The following is a 16,028-nucleotide window of genomic DNA, read 5'->3' on the forward strand; positions in this document are numbered from 1 at the left end:
AATCGATGTTTGGGATTTGTGAAACCTTTATGTGATTTGTGAAACTTCACTAAAGTTTAGATTACTATTCACATTTGGTCCATACAGTTTTTTTTTCAAATTCAATTCAAATTCAAAACCACTTTATTAATCCCAATGGCAAATTAAATGTTGAAATTAAATATTAATTCTTCAAAGAATTATTGTAGATGGTGACGGCTGTTGGAAGGAAAGATCTTCAGCGGTCTGTTAAGTGAAGTTTCACAAATCCCAAACATGGTTGTAAATATTCTGCTATTGGTTGAGAATAATTTAGTCTCAATCAAGAGACTAAATTACACAATTTAGTGTGTAATCACACAATTGTGTAAAAGGCCTCTAGACAGCTAGACCAAATTACACAATTTAGTTTCTAGACATCTAGACACAAGAGTCTAGGTGTTGTAGTTTTGCAATTGGAGCACTTATACTATGACAGAGATCCAAAAAAGTGGTGAAATCAACCTTTATTGTAGTTTCACAAATCACAAACACGGTTCTAAATATTCTGCTATTAGAGCAGAATAATCCAGTCCAGGTTTGAAGAGTCTATGTGTTGTAGTTTTTAAACTAGAGTCGATTAAAGATGCGGAAGGTATTGAAAAATTAGGTGGAATCGCCCTTTAGCCATTTCCCGAATCTGAAGCTAGAATTTTAAACCAACTTCAGTTTCGTTGCCTTTTGTCTGATTGACTCATTTTGATGAGCAGGAGCTCATCACCCACCATTAGGGTAGACCGTATGGCAAAAGCTCATTTAAGCCTCTTATATGTGACCAGATCTGGTTCTTTCTCTCAGGATCTCACGACCAAAAGAGAAACACATAATTTGTTAAATAAGTTAAGAAAAATATTAAAAACAGGACACATACAAACAAGTATTTACTCAGATTGTATTAAACAGTTTATAAAACTCCCCCAGTGCCAGTAAAAGTCTGTCTTTTTAACCCAAAGATGACTCATGTTTACGTCACTGCTCATCAGCACCACAGTTTATTGCCCCAATGATTGAGCGTCTCTTCACAGAAGCACCATGTTCCGGGTCTCCTCTAAGTAAATGTCAGGTATCTCTCCTAAAGCAGACGGCACCATCCTGACTGAACTGCTCCCACGCAGCTCCGCCTCATACTGGATGAGCTGCCTCCAGAACCCGGGGTTCGGCCTGACGATAGGCCGACAGCTCTTCAGCAGCCGGTGGGCGTCCAGCAGGCTGGCCCCGCGGTGCTTCATGAGATAGGCCAAGCAGAGGGCGGCGGAGCGGCTCACCCCGGCGTTGCAGTGCACCAGTGTGCAGCCGTGGCGCTCCGCGGTGCTCTGTATTTTATCCGCCACCTGGTCAAAGTGGTCTCTGAGCGGGGACTGCGGGGAGTCCGGCACCGGGATGTGGACGTACTCCACTCCGGGAGGAGGAGCAGCATCGTTCTTGGTTTCTGTGGCGTTTATGATGCAGGTTATCCCATTTCCAGTCACCTGGGAGCAGTCCTTGGCTGCTCTGCTACTACTCAGGAAAAGGTGCTCGGTGACCCGGCACAAGCCAGAGAGACTTGCGGTGCCAGACTGATGCATAAACGATGAGGAAGAAAACAGCCAGATGGCTGCAGATCGTCGACTTCCATTTAAAATGCGCCAACACACAGAGCGGAGGCCTGTATGGTAACCGAGACGGATCAAATCTGAAGCAGCTCACGTTACTATATCGCCCCCTAGTGGATGAAATGGTTTAAAACTGAAGCTAAAAAATGTCTGGTGAAAATAAAGAAAGAACGTTCTGGATTTATAAATAATAAAAAAACATGATACTCCGGCCCAAAGGGGCATCGATTCCACGATTACATTTTGGTTATGTCCAAAACTGTCGAGATTATGAAAAGCTATCTTTGAGATTTCTCTGAAATAAGTGGACAAATTATAAATAACTCTGAAGTCCCATAGTGAGGATTATGTAGATTATCCTCTTATCGACAGGAGGCTCATTCTGCAGATGGAATCGGGTGTTCTACCAACATTTCTCCTCTGGATCAGAGGTTTTGGTGATATTAATCTGCTACCTGACAACCATTCTCTCCTTGCTAGAAACTTCAACAGCTTTAACAGAGAGACTGACATTTTAGTAAAACTCATTGCACTAAATCTGCTAATTATAAGATGCGGTTTAACATGCCAGCTATCAGATATCTCAAATATATTGTGATGATACTTATGCTTGTAATATTAATGTCTGCTCATAGAATCCAGGAATAAATATTTTTGAATTATGTCCTTATATCTTCTACTATTGTAATTCTGAAATAGAAAATAAGAATAAAATCAGTGCAGGCCCATATATAGTCATATTCAAAAAATTTGAGTATTATTGAAAAATTCTTTTTTTCTGTAATTCGATTAACTAAGTGATGCACATGGAATAATTACACTTGGAATATAAAATAACAACATACACTGAATTCATGCTTTTATTTCTGTTAATCATGATGACTTTAGGCAAACCCCAATATTTAGGATTAGAATATTACATCAAGAAAAAAAGCAATAATACAGGAATGTGAACTTAAGGAATATATGTTTCTGATGAGTGTAAGACCTCTAGGTGTGTGAATACAACACTGTCTATGTGTTGGTTTCTGGAGATATGTACCAGCAACTTTGCAAGAATAACATGGATGGATCAGAATCTTTCATTTGACCCAGATATCACTTGTTTAGAAATCCACCTCAGCCTATTTTTTTTTTTAAGTCTGGCAGCCTTTCAGTAAGATAATTACTTTAAACCATTGTTTAGGCTAAATCTTAACCATGTGGAATTAAACCTATAACCCAAACTTGTGCTAAATTGCCCCAGGAATTGATTGATCCATATTGAACTCAGGACAAGATTAGAAAAAAATAAAAATAACCCACACGAGGTTGTCCTATAAAAAAATTGCACATTTTTTTGCTAAAAGATTACTTTGATTATTTGGCATATGATTAAAAGACGTAAAATAGTCTTGCAGCACATGTTATAAAAATGACAGTGCGGCAATAGTGTGTTGATTTGAGGTGGCTGCGGTGCATTAGCTGGTGCCTGCAGGCAATCCTCGGTTGCCCAGGAAACACAGATGGTGGATAAAGGGGTTGCATACAAAAGACCATAAACCTGTAGCAGCAGCTGGAGACCGAGAGCCGCTCATTCTCTCAGGACTGCGCAGTCCCGCTCATTCAAAGGAGCCTCTGTTCTCATTAATACCTTCGCTTCATCATCTTTGTCCAAAGCTTCCTGCTCCACTTTGTCCTGCGCCCCCACCCCATCCCCGCCAACCGAACTGCCGTCTCCCCCGTCAGTGCGCAGCTGCTGCTGGCACTCCCACATCTGCTTGTTTCAGCTCGGCGGCCATGAAGAGGACGCCGAGCCTCGGCTCACGGTGAACGGCTGGAGACTCGGTCCGAGCAGCGACCTCCTTTATGTGGTGAAGGCAGATAAACTGCGCCAACACTGCGGGTATGCGCATGTTGAGCAGCTTTCTCCCAGGATGGAGGGATAAGCGGAAGAAAAGGAAGAAGCCATGATCTCTTCGCACCCTTTTATGCTGCGGGACAGGTGGAACCTGAAGATCCATGGTATGGAAAAATATTCTTAATTTTTCAATACAAACTTTTATTTTTATTTTTTAGCTTTTTATTATTCCAAGGAGTACATGGAGATTTCTTAGTAGCACCTCTGCTCCCTTGACATGAAAGGCCCATAGGTCTTGAGAAAAAACATTCTCAAATTCGTGGGCAGTTGTTGTAAAAATAAAACTATATACATGTAATAAATGTTTATATTGAATAAAATAGAAAAACATGGTTTTTCATCATGGGGAACAGAGCCGGCCTAAGCCAGAAGCAAGCTCTGCTGGCAGGGTCTCCAGGCCAGCAGGGGGCCCTCAAGAGAGGTTTCCTTCTGAGACAGAAAACATGTCTCGAGACTTTGCTGTAACATTTATCAAACATTGCCCTGCTTTTAAATTTGCTCCTAATCTGTGTTAATGTCAAGCAAATTTATTTGCTCAGGCAAATCACACAAACGAAAACATTCATAGTGTTGATAGTAATATTCAGCCATAATGTAACATGATTAGTTCAATCCTGTCCTATTATATTTAACTGTATTTGTAGTTAAATCTAAATAAATACTGTATGTCAGCGATTAGCGGATAACTACCAGAGGAAGTTTTTGATAATGATGTGGCTCTCCACCTCTGGTGCTCCGCCTAAAAAATAAAATAAACAATAACAAAAAAAAAACTACCTGTCAGTCTAACTCGAAACCACTCCTCTATTACTTGTTTGCAGGGTTGACTGAGCATCCCTCATGTTTTACACTGTAAGTAATTATGACACTTTATTGAACTTTTATGGTTTTCTGTTTTATAGAGTCTATCTTAGATAGACTCCGCATCTGATCATTTGTAGTTTAAAGTCTAAAATTCATACAGCTGTCCAAAGCTGAAATGGGTTATTTGGCTTTGTATATTTGTTAAATTATTCATGATTCATAAAAACTTTATTTTATTTGTGAAAACAGAAAAAGACCTTCATGCCTTTTTTCAAAGGAAAGTGTAAAGAGCAATGCACACTGGCAGCTCTTTACACTGGTGCGGTGCCCAGCAATCAGTCACAAGAGTTTTGACTTCAGAACAGAATGTAAAATAATACAACCACATTCCAGCTTCTGCGTCTGCTTGTCTTTTGCATAGCTTTGGTAGTTCAGGTGGTTGCATTGCAGCAACATTTCTATTGGAAAAAGCTTAGAGGCTGAGATATCTATCTATCTATCTATCTATCTGTCTGTCTGTCTGTCTGTCTGTCTGTCTGTCTGTCTGTCTGTCTGTCTGTCTGTGGAAATTAACAATGCTAAGCTAATGTTTGTAAGTTGCTTAAAAGATGCTGAATTCAATGTAACACCTGGTCACGGCTAACCTGAATTATTGTACACTGATTGCTGAGTCAGTGAAACTGTGGGAACTTGATCAATGTGATAATTATGCACAATTAAACTCAGACCGTCTTCCCCGACTCTACCGAGTCTATACTGAAAAGCTGTTCATCACATTTCATCACATTTTAATGCCAAACTAAACTAATATATCAGAGAAATTAACACGTCTCTACAGTTTGTTTATTTTATATTTAAAATGCATAATGTCCGCCTCTGAGCTGAAGACTATGGGCTATAACACAGTTGTTAATCATAGCACTCTGATCTGACATGACACAGAACAGGAAGTAGAGAGGAATAAAGAATGACCAAAACTGATTGAGAATAATGTGTTTGCTGTTTTAGCTGACCAGTGTTGTACGGACTGGACTCGTCCCCAGAGCTGCTGACATGGCACCAAACAGGACTCTGGGAGGATCCAACGACAGGGCAGGTTATGTGTTATCTTTGTTAAAATTGCTGGAGCAGATTAATCTTCACAGATCAGTTTCTGGTCATTTAGTTATCAGTGTTATGTTTTTGCTCACGTATAATGAAAAGCTCTGACGGGAAAGAACAGGAGCCAGATCCCTTTGGGGATCTTGATAGGACAGTTGGGTTGCGTCCCACTTTTCTGCTGCTTTGTGTTGTGTGTCCCTTCTCCAGTTACACTGATGAAAAAGCAGATTTGGCCTCAACCAGATCCCATTGTGCCCCAGCTGGCGTTCCTCCATCCCCTCTGCTGCGCTGCCTTACAGAGCGGTACTGAATCTGCCACTTTCATGGTGACAGACCCTTTATTTCCCTCATATTCGTTTTACACTTTCACCCTATGGCTCTTTACTTTACTTTATTTTAACCACTCATCTTAATTCTTTATTAACTTAGTGTCTCTAGCTCCCAGACAGATTTCAGTGTATTTGTGTTTAGCTCCTGCATTAGTGGAAACATGAGCTGCAACATGAGATTAGCAATGTGTTAAGTCACTGACATGTTTCTGTTGATGTGAATCTGCCCTATGTGTCGGATTACACTATAGAGATAAACCAACATGAACACATAGATCAAATCTGATTAACATAATCTGCTTCTCAGATTTATTTATTCAACATTATGTAGGATTATCCCAGAAAACATTTTTTTTTTTCATGATGAAGCTCTTTATGTGTCTCCTACACAGGCACTGAAACATTATTCAGTAATTCAGTTCAGAAAGCATAACCCCTACATCATAGTGATTTTACAGAGTGATGTGTTTCCATTCATTATTTCTGTCCACTTGAATGTTCACAGCTAATAAGAACTTCAATTCGCAGGCGGTATGTCTGGCAGTGTGGGCAAGTGTCAAGTCCTTTTGGAAAATAAAATCAGCTTATAATACATTGGGACATTGGTTCTCAATTAAGATGTATTTTCATCTTAAAATAAGACTTTGGACCACTGAGCAACAATTCAGTCCTTTTTCTTAGCACAGATAGACATTTCTGACATTTTCTCTGGTTCAGGGGTAGCTTATAGCAACGAGTGTAAAGGCTGTAACCCATGTCCCGGATACATTTGTGTGTGGTGATTCACTACAGGATCTGACTATTCATTTTGCTGATGAACCACACTTTTACCTTCCAGTTAACCTTCCAGAACTTTGTGAACAGTGAGTTTTTTTTTGGCAACTCATTGTTTTGTTGCCCACCCTCCTTAATCATAAGAGCTTATTTATAGTGTAATTAGTTTTATGGTATCTAAATTAAGAGAAATAAATTCTTAAAAATATCACTCTTCTTAATCTGTATGAGTTTTACTGCTTGAACTGAATTACCCAAATTAACTTCTCGATGAGTTTCAAACTGACAAAGATTCACCTATGAGGTTTGAAAAGTTGCACATGAATCTTTATTCGCTGTGTTTGGTCTGTTTCTCTTGCAGTGCCGGAGACTTGTGCCGTGATGCGTCTTCGAAGGAAAACCTTCAGCACTAGTGTGTCTCTCTACCAAGAGGCGACTTCTGTCTCTGTTCATCAGCCAAGAGAATTAAGCCATTGCTTTGCCATCATTATCTGTTTAATCATGTGTGGCTGCTGGGAGGGACTTCATTCAGAACCGTTTACTGCTCTGTTAAAGCTGTTTTATAGCTTAATTCAGTCCCTCTCCTGTTTCTATTTCTGTTGATTAGATGCATGGAAACCTTTACTGTAAATCAACTCCACCTGAGTTACATTTTCTTGCAATTGATAATTTCTCCCAAGCTTTCACCTGTTTATGTAATGTTGCCTTTTGTGTCTTTTTGTGAAAACTGGCCTCCAGTGTTTCCAGATCCAAATCTATGAGGGGTTTATGTTCAAGGCCTGTATGAACAAAAATATTACGTGCTAGTGTGTGAAAATGATGGATGTTCTCACCTTCTAATAATGTGTAAATCACACATTTCTGTTTGTTGAGAAACCTCCCGAGTGCAATGCGAAACCAGCTATTTTTACTGTACTATTCTGCAGTTGAACTGTAGGGTGTGTGTATGTGTGTGTGTGTGGGATGAATGCGTGAGGGTGTGTGTGTGGGAGAATGCATGTGTTTCTCTGCATGCGCTCCATCTGTGTTAGTGGCAGTACCTGTGCACGTGTGTCTCATCAGTCCGATAAGATGTGTCTGTAAAGGGCCTGAAACTGCCGCTACTATCCTTTATAGCCACTGGATGTACCAGATAAGGGATAAAACATTATTTACTGATGATTCTTAGCATTTGTTACATTTGTTCATTAAAAAAATGAAAGAAAAAAAAACTGTGCTACTTGTGATTTAGATCACAAGGATGTCATTGGAAATTAGTGTGGGGCAGTTTTCTCAATGATGCCTGCTGGCAAAAGTCAGACAGTTTCAGTGTCAGCAGCCCCATCATTTAACACTTAAGCAAATTACAGCAAATGCTAATAATGATGTGTAAATAGCCTTTTACCCACGTCTGGATTGCACTAACAATATCTGACTAATATCTAACAGTACTAACGTCTGCTAACAGTTGAAGGAGTACTAACCCGTGTTGAGAATGCAGACGGCTTGCATTTCTAACCCACTAACTTCCCTTCCTGCTTTATGCTCACTTCAAGATGCACACTTCTCTTGCATGATCCTGCAATCCTTCTGTTAGAGGTGTCCAACTCGGAGATCCTAAAGCGAGCATGGAAAGAAGGGTTTCAGGACCGGGGAAGGGCAACATTGAAAACCGAACAGCTAGAAGAAAAGCCGCAGCAGCAGCAGCTGCTGAGGTCAAACTCGGTTGACCACATACTGAAGCTGGAAAAGTGTAATCTGATCCCAAGTGATTTCATTTTAAAGGCTAAATTTGCATGTTTTTTTTTTTTATAAAGCAGTTTCCTCTTTCTCTGATTGTATTCTGTGTGGTCAACCTGGCCTTTTTGTCCCTGTAGGTAGTAACTAACTCCTAATAGTGCTCATACTAACAATGCAGAGGCTGTATCGGACCATCTGCCACTCTTACTAACATCTCCTTGTCATCTGATTGATTTCACGTTGATTAAAGCATGCGTTGTGGTACCAGTGGTGCTGATTATAAGACAGTCAACTGGCTTTCCCTTCTCCCCCAAAAGCATCAACTTTCCCAAGTGTGTTTTAAGAGCTGAGTTGAGGTTTTATCTCTTAAAAAGCAACTTAAGTGTTACTAACCAGAGGAGCTTCCAAAAGCTCTGCAAACTAACAAACTAACCTACTAATAAACTAATTTTCTAACCTTAACTAACTGAAATCACTAACTGTGTTTTTAATGTGACAGTCACCAGAGCACCTTCAAACCGAGGAGCTGCATCGCTTACTGAATGTATTTAAGTGTGTTTGAACGGATGTTTGAGAAGAAAGAGTGCGTGCTGCAGTCAAAATCACCAATACTTTTTATATAATTGTCATTAAAAATACTTTTTTAAAGTTACACGTTTACACCAAAATTGATTTGCGTAACCTGAGCCATCTTCATTTTCCCAAGTTGACGTGCAATTTTTCACAGGAGAGGTTGTGCTGCTCCGCCAATCCGCGCTGTGTCTCACGATGAGCCTGTGCTGGACGCTGAAAGCTACTATAACATGGCCAGTAGGTTAACAGAAGGGCCTTTGCAACATTGTACGGAGGTCGTTTGCCTTGTCAGGCAAAGAAACAGGAAAAGTCAATGAATGTTGCTAGCCACTGATGATAGCTGTGCCACAAAGTGGCGTGAGTCACACTGCAAATTTGATAAAGCATCCAAAGGGTAGATACTCTGATGGTCACGAGGAATCTGTAGAGGTCAGTGAAGCTCCCATGTTTGCAAGAGTGTAGTATTCAAAATGCCCGACTCCATAATGCCAGCTGTTTAGACATGAGCAACTTCCTGCTAGTCACACTACGTCCTCCCTGTCACCTACGAACTGATGTGCGTTTAGCATAAAACTTTCAATTGCAGGCCGCTCCATCAGGTGGGAAATGACCAAAACTACAAAGCAAGAAAGATTTGAGGCCCTAAAATGAACAATGAATCCCCAGGTATTCTCTGTTCTGTATAAAAGGGGCACTATTATGTAAAATCAACTCATTTTTAACTTTACATCATGTTGTTCCCTCACCAAAAACATCCCTGAAGTGTTGCTTTCATTCTTTCATGCATGTTGGAGAAATCCTTGAATCTGCCGTGGCAACCATTCAGCTGTATTATATGAGCCACGTCTCAGTGAAACGCTGGTAGAAATGTTGTTAAAGAGTTAATGGAAGAACATTGTTGTGATCATGTCCTGAAGGCAGAGTGTGAGAAAGAGAAAGAGCTTCCTGAAGAGACAGAGGTCTAATTTGAAAGTGTTAAATTACAGAGTCAAATTTCTTTAAGTCATATTTGATCTATACAACATTTTCATAACAACTGAAGGCAACATAGTTATTTAATCATGCTATAAAATGGCACTGCCCTTTTTAAGGGGTTTTTCTATTTTTAGACATGCTAAGTTAAAGGAATAACTATGCTATGTGTTTTTAAAAATCTTAATTGAGGAAGGTTTTCTTTTTGCTTGCAATGTTATTTTTTTTGTTCTTTTTGAAGACCCAGAACTTGAGGGTCTGATGCTGACTTTAAGAGCACCTCTGGAAATATGAATTGCCATCAACAGAAACTGAGCAAGGCTGAAAAACAACAACATATGGAGCGCATTGTTGTTTAAAGAATGTTTTTCCTCATAACTTGTTCAACTCAATCCAACTACTTGCATCAAAATTCTTAAAAGTTATAGGAAGTTTTAGCCTATCTATTGTTTTGCTACATAGAAAAAAATACATTGAGTTATTTATCTAAACTACTAATTACTATTTTCATTACTATTATTTTTCTGTAATTAAGCAAATAAGAATTACTGTCATGTTATAATTAATAAAAATGTTCTGATCTTTATAAGAAAGAATGCTGTCTCGACAAGATATTTTTCCACAACTTTGAAAATTATATCAGTACATTCAGCATTTTTTGTATCAGAATCAAATTTGAAATTTTATTGACCTTCTTTTCTGTGTTTCCGTGAATATTTTTGAAGGGAGACATTAATTATATATATATATATATATATATATATATATATATATATATATATATATATATATATATTTATTTAATAAAGTTGATAAATGATGGTGAGGAGAAATGAAATGGCAGAGATGGAAAGGATTGTTTCTAATCAGCAGATTCTCCTTTTCTGCAACAGGAAGTTGGATTGCTTGAGTCGTTAAAGCATTCTGTTCCCGTACCTCAATAAAAAATACACATTCTCTGAGAAATATGTTTAATAGTTAGCTGCACTAAGTTTTTTTTTTGCCGTTTTGGCAATGTAAGCATGTTTTTTTGTTCAGATTATATTTATCATTCTGTAAATCAGCGATGACAAATTGTCCCACGTGCCACCAGAATACTTTGAAAATTCAATAATATCTCAATAGTTGTCAGATCAGCCGAAAGAATTATGAACGTAAGAAATGTGAACTTTTTATTGCTTCATTGTTTGTTTGAACTATTCCTCTGTTAAGAGCTGGTCTTGTGTACAAATAAAGCATTTTTATTGTGTTTCCGTTCTGTTATGTCGAAATAAAGAAACAATGTAATAATAATAGTTATTATTATTATTATTATTATTATTATTATTATTATAAACGTGCTAACTGTTCCAAATCATACAGATTTTTGCGTGCATATATGCAGGTCTCCAGCAGAGGGCAGCATCTCACCAGGCAGTGTGTTTTGTGCAGTTTGCTCCATCGCTTGAGATGTTAGACTTCGTGCTGATCTTCATATTCATGTAATAATGGCGCAATGACATCACATTATTTGGTAATCAATTGTCTAATGGAGAACTTCTACAACTCTTCATTTAAATGCAAATCTGTCTAGAGCTCTATTTAGGTGGATCAACAAGTTTAGAACTGAACTCAAATATTAAACAAAAACGAAGAAAATACTTTCACCGTTTCTCTGTCCCGGAGTTTGTTCTTCAAACACCAGATTCAGATTTTCGCTGCAACCAAAAGAGGCTTTTCATGCGCACACGTAAACCACTCAAACTTGTAAACAGTTTCATGTTGCTATGGCTGCTCATTATAAAGTTTAAAAAGCAGAGGGAGCTTATGCGACACGTTAATCATGAAAAACAAGATATATTGGAGCATAAAATCACCACAGTAGCTCTGCAACATGCTGGTGCAGCTCATCCCAAAACATTATGTTCTGAGATGTTGCAGCTTTTCTTGTCTGCAGACATTACTTCCACAACTTTTCCATCTAAAATAGCATTCCTGGCCAACGGGAAATCAAACTGTTACTGCCAAGGTAGATAATAACAAAACAGAGCAGAAGGCAGCTTCATTCCAGTGGCCTCCTCCTCTGTTTGCATCAGACTAAAGGAGCTCTGCCCCTCCCTCACTTGAGCGCGGATGCGTTCCAGATGACGAGGTTTTCCAGAGGTAGGAGCAGCAGGGTCCAGGTCTTCATGGGTCAGCTGTAATTCACCGCAGAAACTCAGAGAAAAGAGTCCAAACTGAAGGCTGGGACTAAGTTAAAGTCTTAAATATCACATAAAGTTCAGTTGAAAGGTAGCAATGTCGGAATGAGAAACATAATCAACTTAAACAACGTCTTCTGGTGTGTGGTTATTTCTCCAAACACACCAGTACTCAGGTTTACTGGGTCATGAATACCACAGGGACGTTTATGTGCTAAAGGAAAACAATGGGGGCTGGTAGCAGAAAACTGAAAAATAAATTTTAATTTTAATAATTGGTTCAGAATATCTTTTAATTGCAGCCAATTCTTCACTTCTGTCTCCCTGTTCTGCCTTTACTAAAATAAGGAATGTGATGACAGAGCTTGGCTGTTTACATCTCTGACGGCGTCTAATCCAGAAGCAGCTCTCTGAAACCGGAGCCTCCATAGCTGGGTGGATGTCTGCAGAAAGCAGCTCTCTACTTTGAAAAAAAAATGCAGCTGTAAAAGATGACTAGGAAGCAAAAGAAGAAAAAGTGAGTTTCGGAAGTATTTTTTTCTCAGAGGTGCTGTAATCAGAGGTGCTTTGGCCCCACTGAGTTTTAAATAGTAAATCAGCTCAAAGACGGTTCAAAGCACGAAAAGAGATTGGTTTTTTTCTGTAAGCGCATGCTAGTGTGTGTGTCTGAGTGATTCTGAGTGTTTCTCAGCTTGTAACGTTCAAATAAAAGCAGAGGAATCAGGTTATTATTGTGCAAAGGCTTTCTATTCTTAACTGCACATTTAGAGCTGCTTTTGTCAAAAGTATTTTTAAAGCGTACAGCTTTTTGCATCTCATCAATTACCATCTCCAGACCAGGCTCAATGATTTTTCATGGGTTTTCCTGGATTTACTTCCATGCTTCTTCCCATTACATCTGACCAGCTTCATTGTTTATTGTCGAGAAAAGCAGCAAAACGTTGCCGCAACTACAGTCACCTCAGATCAGAGCACCTGCTTCCACATATTTCTTGACTGTTTGCTCCACATTGCTTGCAGTAAACTGAAAACAGGACTTTTTTTCATGCATTTTGTTTTCTAGGCAAATGCAGAGATTTCTAAGGAATGCTGTATTTAAGCTGAGACTGAATTGCACTCTATTTTTCTCATGACAACTGGTTGCCAATGCACACTGCTCAAAAAAATAAAGGGAACACTTAAACAGGTGTTTCACACTTAAAGTGTTCCCTTTATTTTTTTGAGCAGTATATTTATTTTGGGGTAAATGAGTGAATGGAGCTGAATGCAAATACATGTCAGACTTTAGATCTTAATTTGTAGGTTTTTGAAAAACACACAATTCTCCTTCCCCTTTACAGTTATGCACCAATTTAATGCACTAACTCCACTAAAATTATATATATATATTTTTGTTATAAAGTAAAAAAAGATCAAGGGGTATGATTTAATAATCATTATTACCGTCTAGGCCGAGTTCATAAAAATAAAGAAAATCTTTGCATTTAATGATGGTATGACTTAGCCTGCAATACCACAAAAAATATAATTATAATGTATATTTTAGAAAACAGACAGAAAACACTGAATATTTTATGCAGACATGTTCAGTCTGACTGACACGTCATTGAGTTGTGGCCTGGCAAACACATGAGATCACATCTCTATAATGTTGCAGCCCAGCAAATGTATCACAGAGCAGGAATGGAAGAGTTGAGCTGTAAACTTTGGGTCAAAGGTTGAGGGTCTTTAAATGCCCATAAAGAGCTTAGCATCGCAGCAGGGGGGGTTTCAAGGAAACTCTTTACAGACCCGTAAAGCGTTTGAAAGAGATTAAAATCTAGCTTATCTATATGAACAATGCAATTACAGTCTTAATAAGGTCAAAACATTTAAACTCTGTCTGCACTGCGGTAACACAAAATGTGATTCCAGCAGGTTTTTGGGAAAACCTGGAGGCAATGTTTAAATCTCTACTCTACATTAGTTTGGTGAATAGTTACTTTTATTCTTGTTGCAGGTGTCAATTCACTGTATTGTGACCTTATACCTCACTGCGTGTTCCTCTTACTGTTTAACCATTAAACTATTTAACATGTGATCCACACCATTTCCTCCTCTTCCTCCTCCTTTGTCTTCCTTCTAAAACACTTAGTTCAGTTAATAGAATAGAAATAGTGATAGTAAGTCAGGGAGCTGCTACTTCTTAAATGCCTTCCTCTTTCTCAGCGACATCAGCCAAACGTTCAGATAAGCAGGCAGACTGAGAGAGCCAATCAGCTCCGCTGGCTGTTGAGTGATGGACAGTAATTAAAAGTTAGCTAATAACCTCTTCACACCTGACATTTCAACAGGGAGGTCCCGGACACCATTATCTACATATAGATTAAACAGCGTAATTGGTAGAGAGATAGGGTTAGGAGGATCGCAAAAAGGAAAGGGAGAAGGGTTGGAAAAAAGGCCAAGCCATTGCCAAACCATTAGGCAGAATATCTGAGTGACACTCTGATTTTGCTCCTATTGCTAATGCGACAGGAATTGAGCTGAACTAAAATGCTAAATGAACGGAGGCCTATCTCGGTGCGGTTATTAACGGGGCAAACAGCGGCCATGGAAAATAGCTTTAATTTCATAATAATTGCCAGGCAGACGTGACACGCTGCAGACACAATGTGATGGCGGAGAGAGGGGGAGACAGAGAGGCAAGGAGGACGCGAGGAACTTCCTCTCAGGATAAATATGGCTGGTTGGCGCCTCGCTCCTGCCATTTAAAGAAAGTGTCTCTGTACAATGGAATAGGGAGAGAAAAATTAGGACTATGCACCGTGTCATTACCATGGTGGAAACAGAAAATAACAAAAAAACATTCTTGAACAAGTTTCAGTAAAACTAAAACTATTAGAAAAACTGATTGTCCTCACTGATGTTGAAACACTCAAAACAAAAGTTAGCCAGTAGCCTTTGCTAGTGAAAACAGTTTCCCTGATTGCTTGAACACAGATTTAAACATGAGGCAAATATTAGAACATGTTGTATATTTAGCTGATTAAATCCTTCCTTCAGTTGTGTGGTGTTGCAGAGTTGTAAAAGCTCTGGTTAGCAAGCTAGCTTTGTGTTTCTCTCTCTATTTAGCACAGACAGCCCAGCTAATGCAATGGGTCTTATTTTTCTTGTCCATCATTACACAATGTTTTGTTCTTGGCACAGCCATCCTAAAACACCACACCTCTTTTCCTCTATGAACCCCCAAAAAATGAAGTTAAAGACTTGCTGATCAACAAACATTGTAATCTTACCCTCCAAAAACTTAACACTTGTTTTATAGCTATTGTAGGTAAGCTGGTTGCCCTACTTTTCAACTAAAAATAGTTTAAAATAAAATTTGGGATTTTTTTTTTTTTTTTACCCTGTTTTGTCCACATTTAAAGCATTTAATGTCATATCAACCCTAACTTGGAATTACCTTAATTGCTCTAGATTCGCACCACAATTTGCTGGAATTTTGGTCCATTTTTCCTGACTGAACTGGTGAAACTGAGCCAGGTTTGCAGGCTGCCTTGCTCTCACTCACCTTTTTCGGCTCTACTCATAAGCCACTTTTTTGTTCTTCATATTTGCATCATATTTGGCAGTGTGATGAGGGTCACTGTCCATTTGAGCCCAAGCTTTGCCTTGCCTTTCTTGAGATGTTGTTTCAATATTTTCACAAAATATTCTGTCCTCGTGACTCATCTGTTTTGTGAACAGCATCAGTCTCTTCTCAAGGGAAACCCCGACTCAACATTACGCTGCCAACACAACTTCACATTTATTCTTCACATGTTCTCAGGCTTGCAAGCCTGCTCCCCTTTTCCTCATAATGTAATGGTGATCATTACAGCCACATATTCCAATTTCAGTGGAATCAAATCACATGACAAATAGTAAGAATCTGTCCCTTGATGCATTTACAAACTGTAATCATGTTTTTTTATGTCGTTTTGTGCTTCTTCTCCTCAGAGCGACCTTTCAGTCTTGATGCAGAACTAGTTTCACTTTGGATTAATAACGCTCTCACTCTTCTAACCTCAATCAATAACTTCACTAA

At 38.9% G+C, this 16,028-nt stretch overlaps 1 protein-coding gene across 1 annotated transcript; it reads right to left on the bottom strand.

Annotated features, from left to right (window-relative positions):
• Positions 1–886: 886 nt before the first annotated feature.
• On the bottom strand, positions 887–3,610 carry LOC114154121 (dual specificity protein phosphatase 14). The gene has a single exon (XM_028032928.1). It carries the CDS (start codon positions 1,581–1,583, stop codon positions 1,038–1,040), a length of 546 nt encoding a protein of 181 aa, XP_027888729.1. The 5' UTR covers positions 1,584–3,610; the 3' UTR covers positions 887–1,037.
• Between the last annotated feature and the right edge of the window lie 12,418 nt (positions 3,611–16,028).

The sequence above is a fragment of the Xiphophorus couchianus genome, chromosome 12, assembly GCF_001444195.1.
Source record: "Xiphophorus couchianus chromosome 12, X_couchianus-1.0, whole genome shotgun sequence".
Taxonomy (NCBI): Eukaryota; Metazoa; Chordata; class Actinopteri; order Cyprinodontiformes; family Poeciliidae; genus Xiphophorus; species Xiphophorus couchianus.

Bases quoted from the DNA above. Each gene is read 5' to 3' on its own strand.
- LOC114154121 (XM_028032928.1), bottom strand. From the start codon at position 1,583: ATGCATCAGTCTGGCACCGCAAGTCTCTCTGGCTTGTGCCGGGTCACC.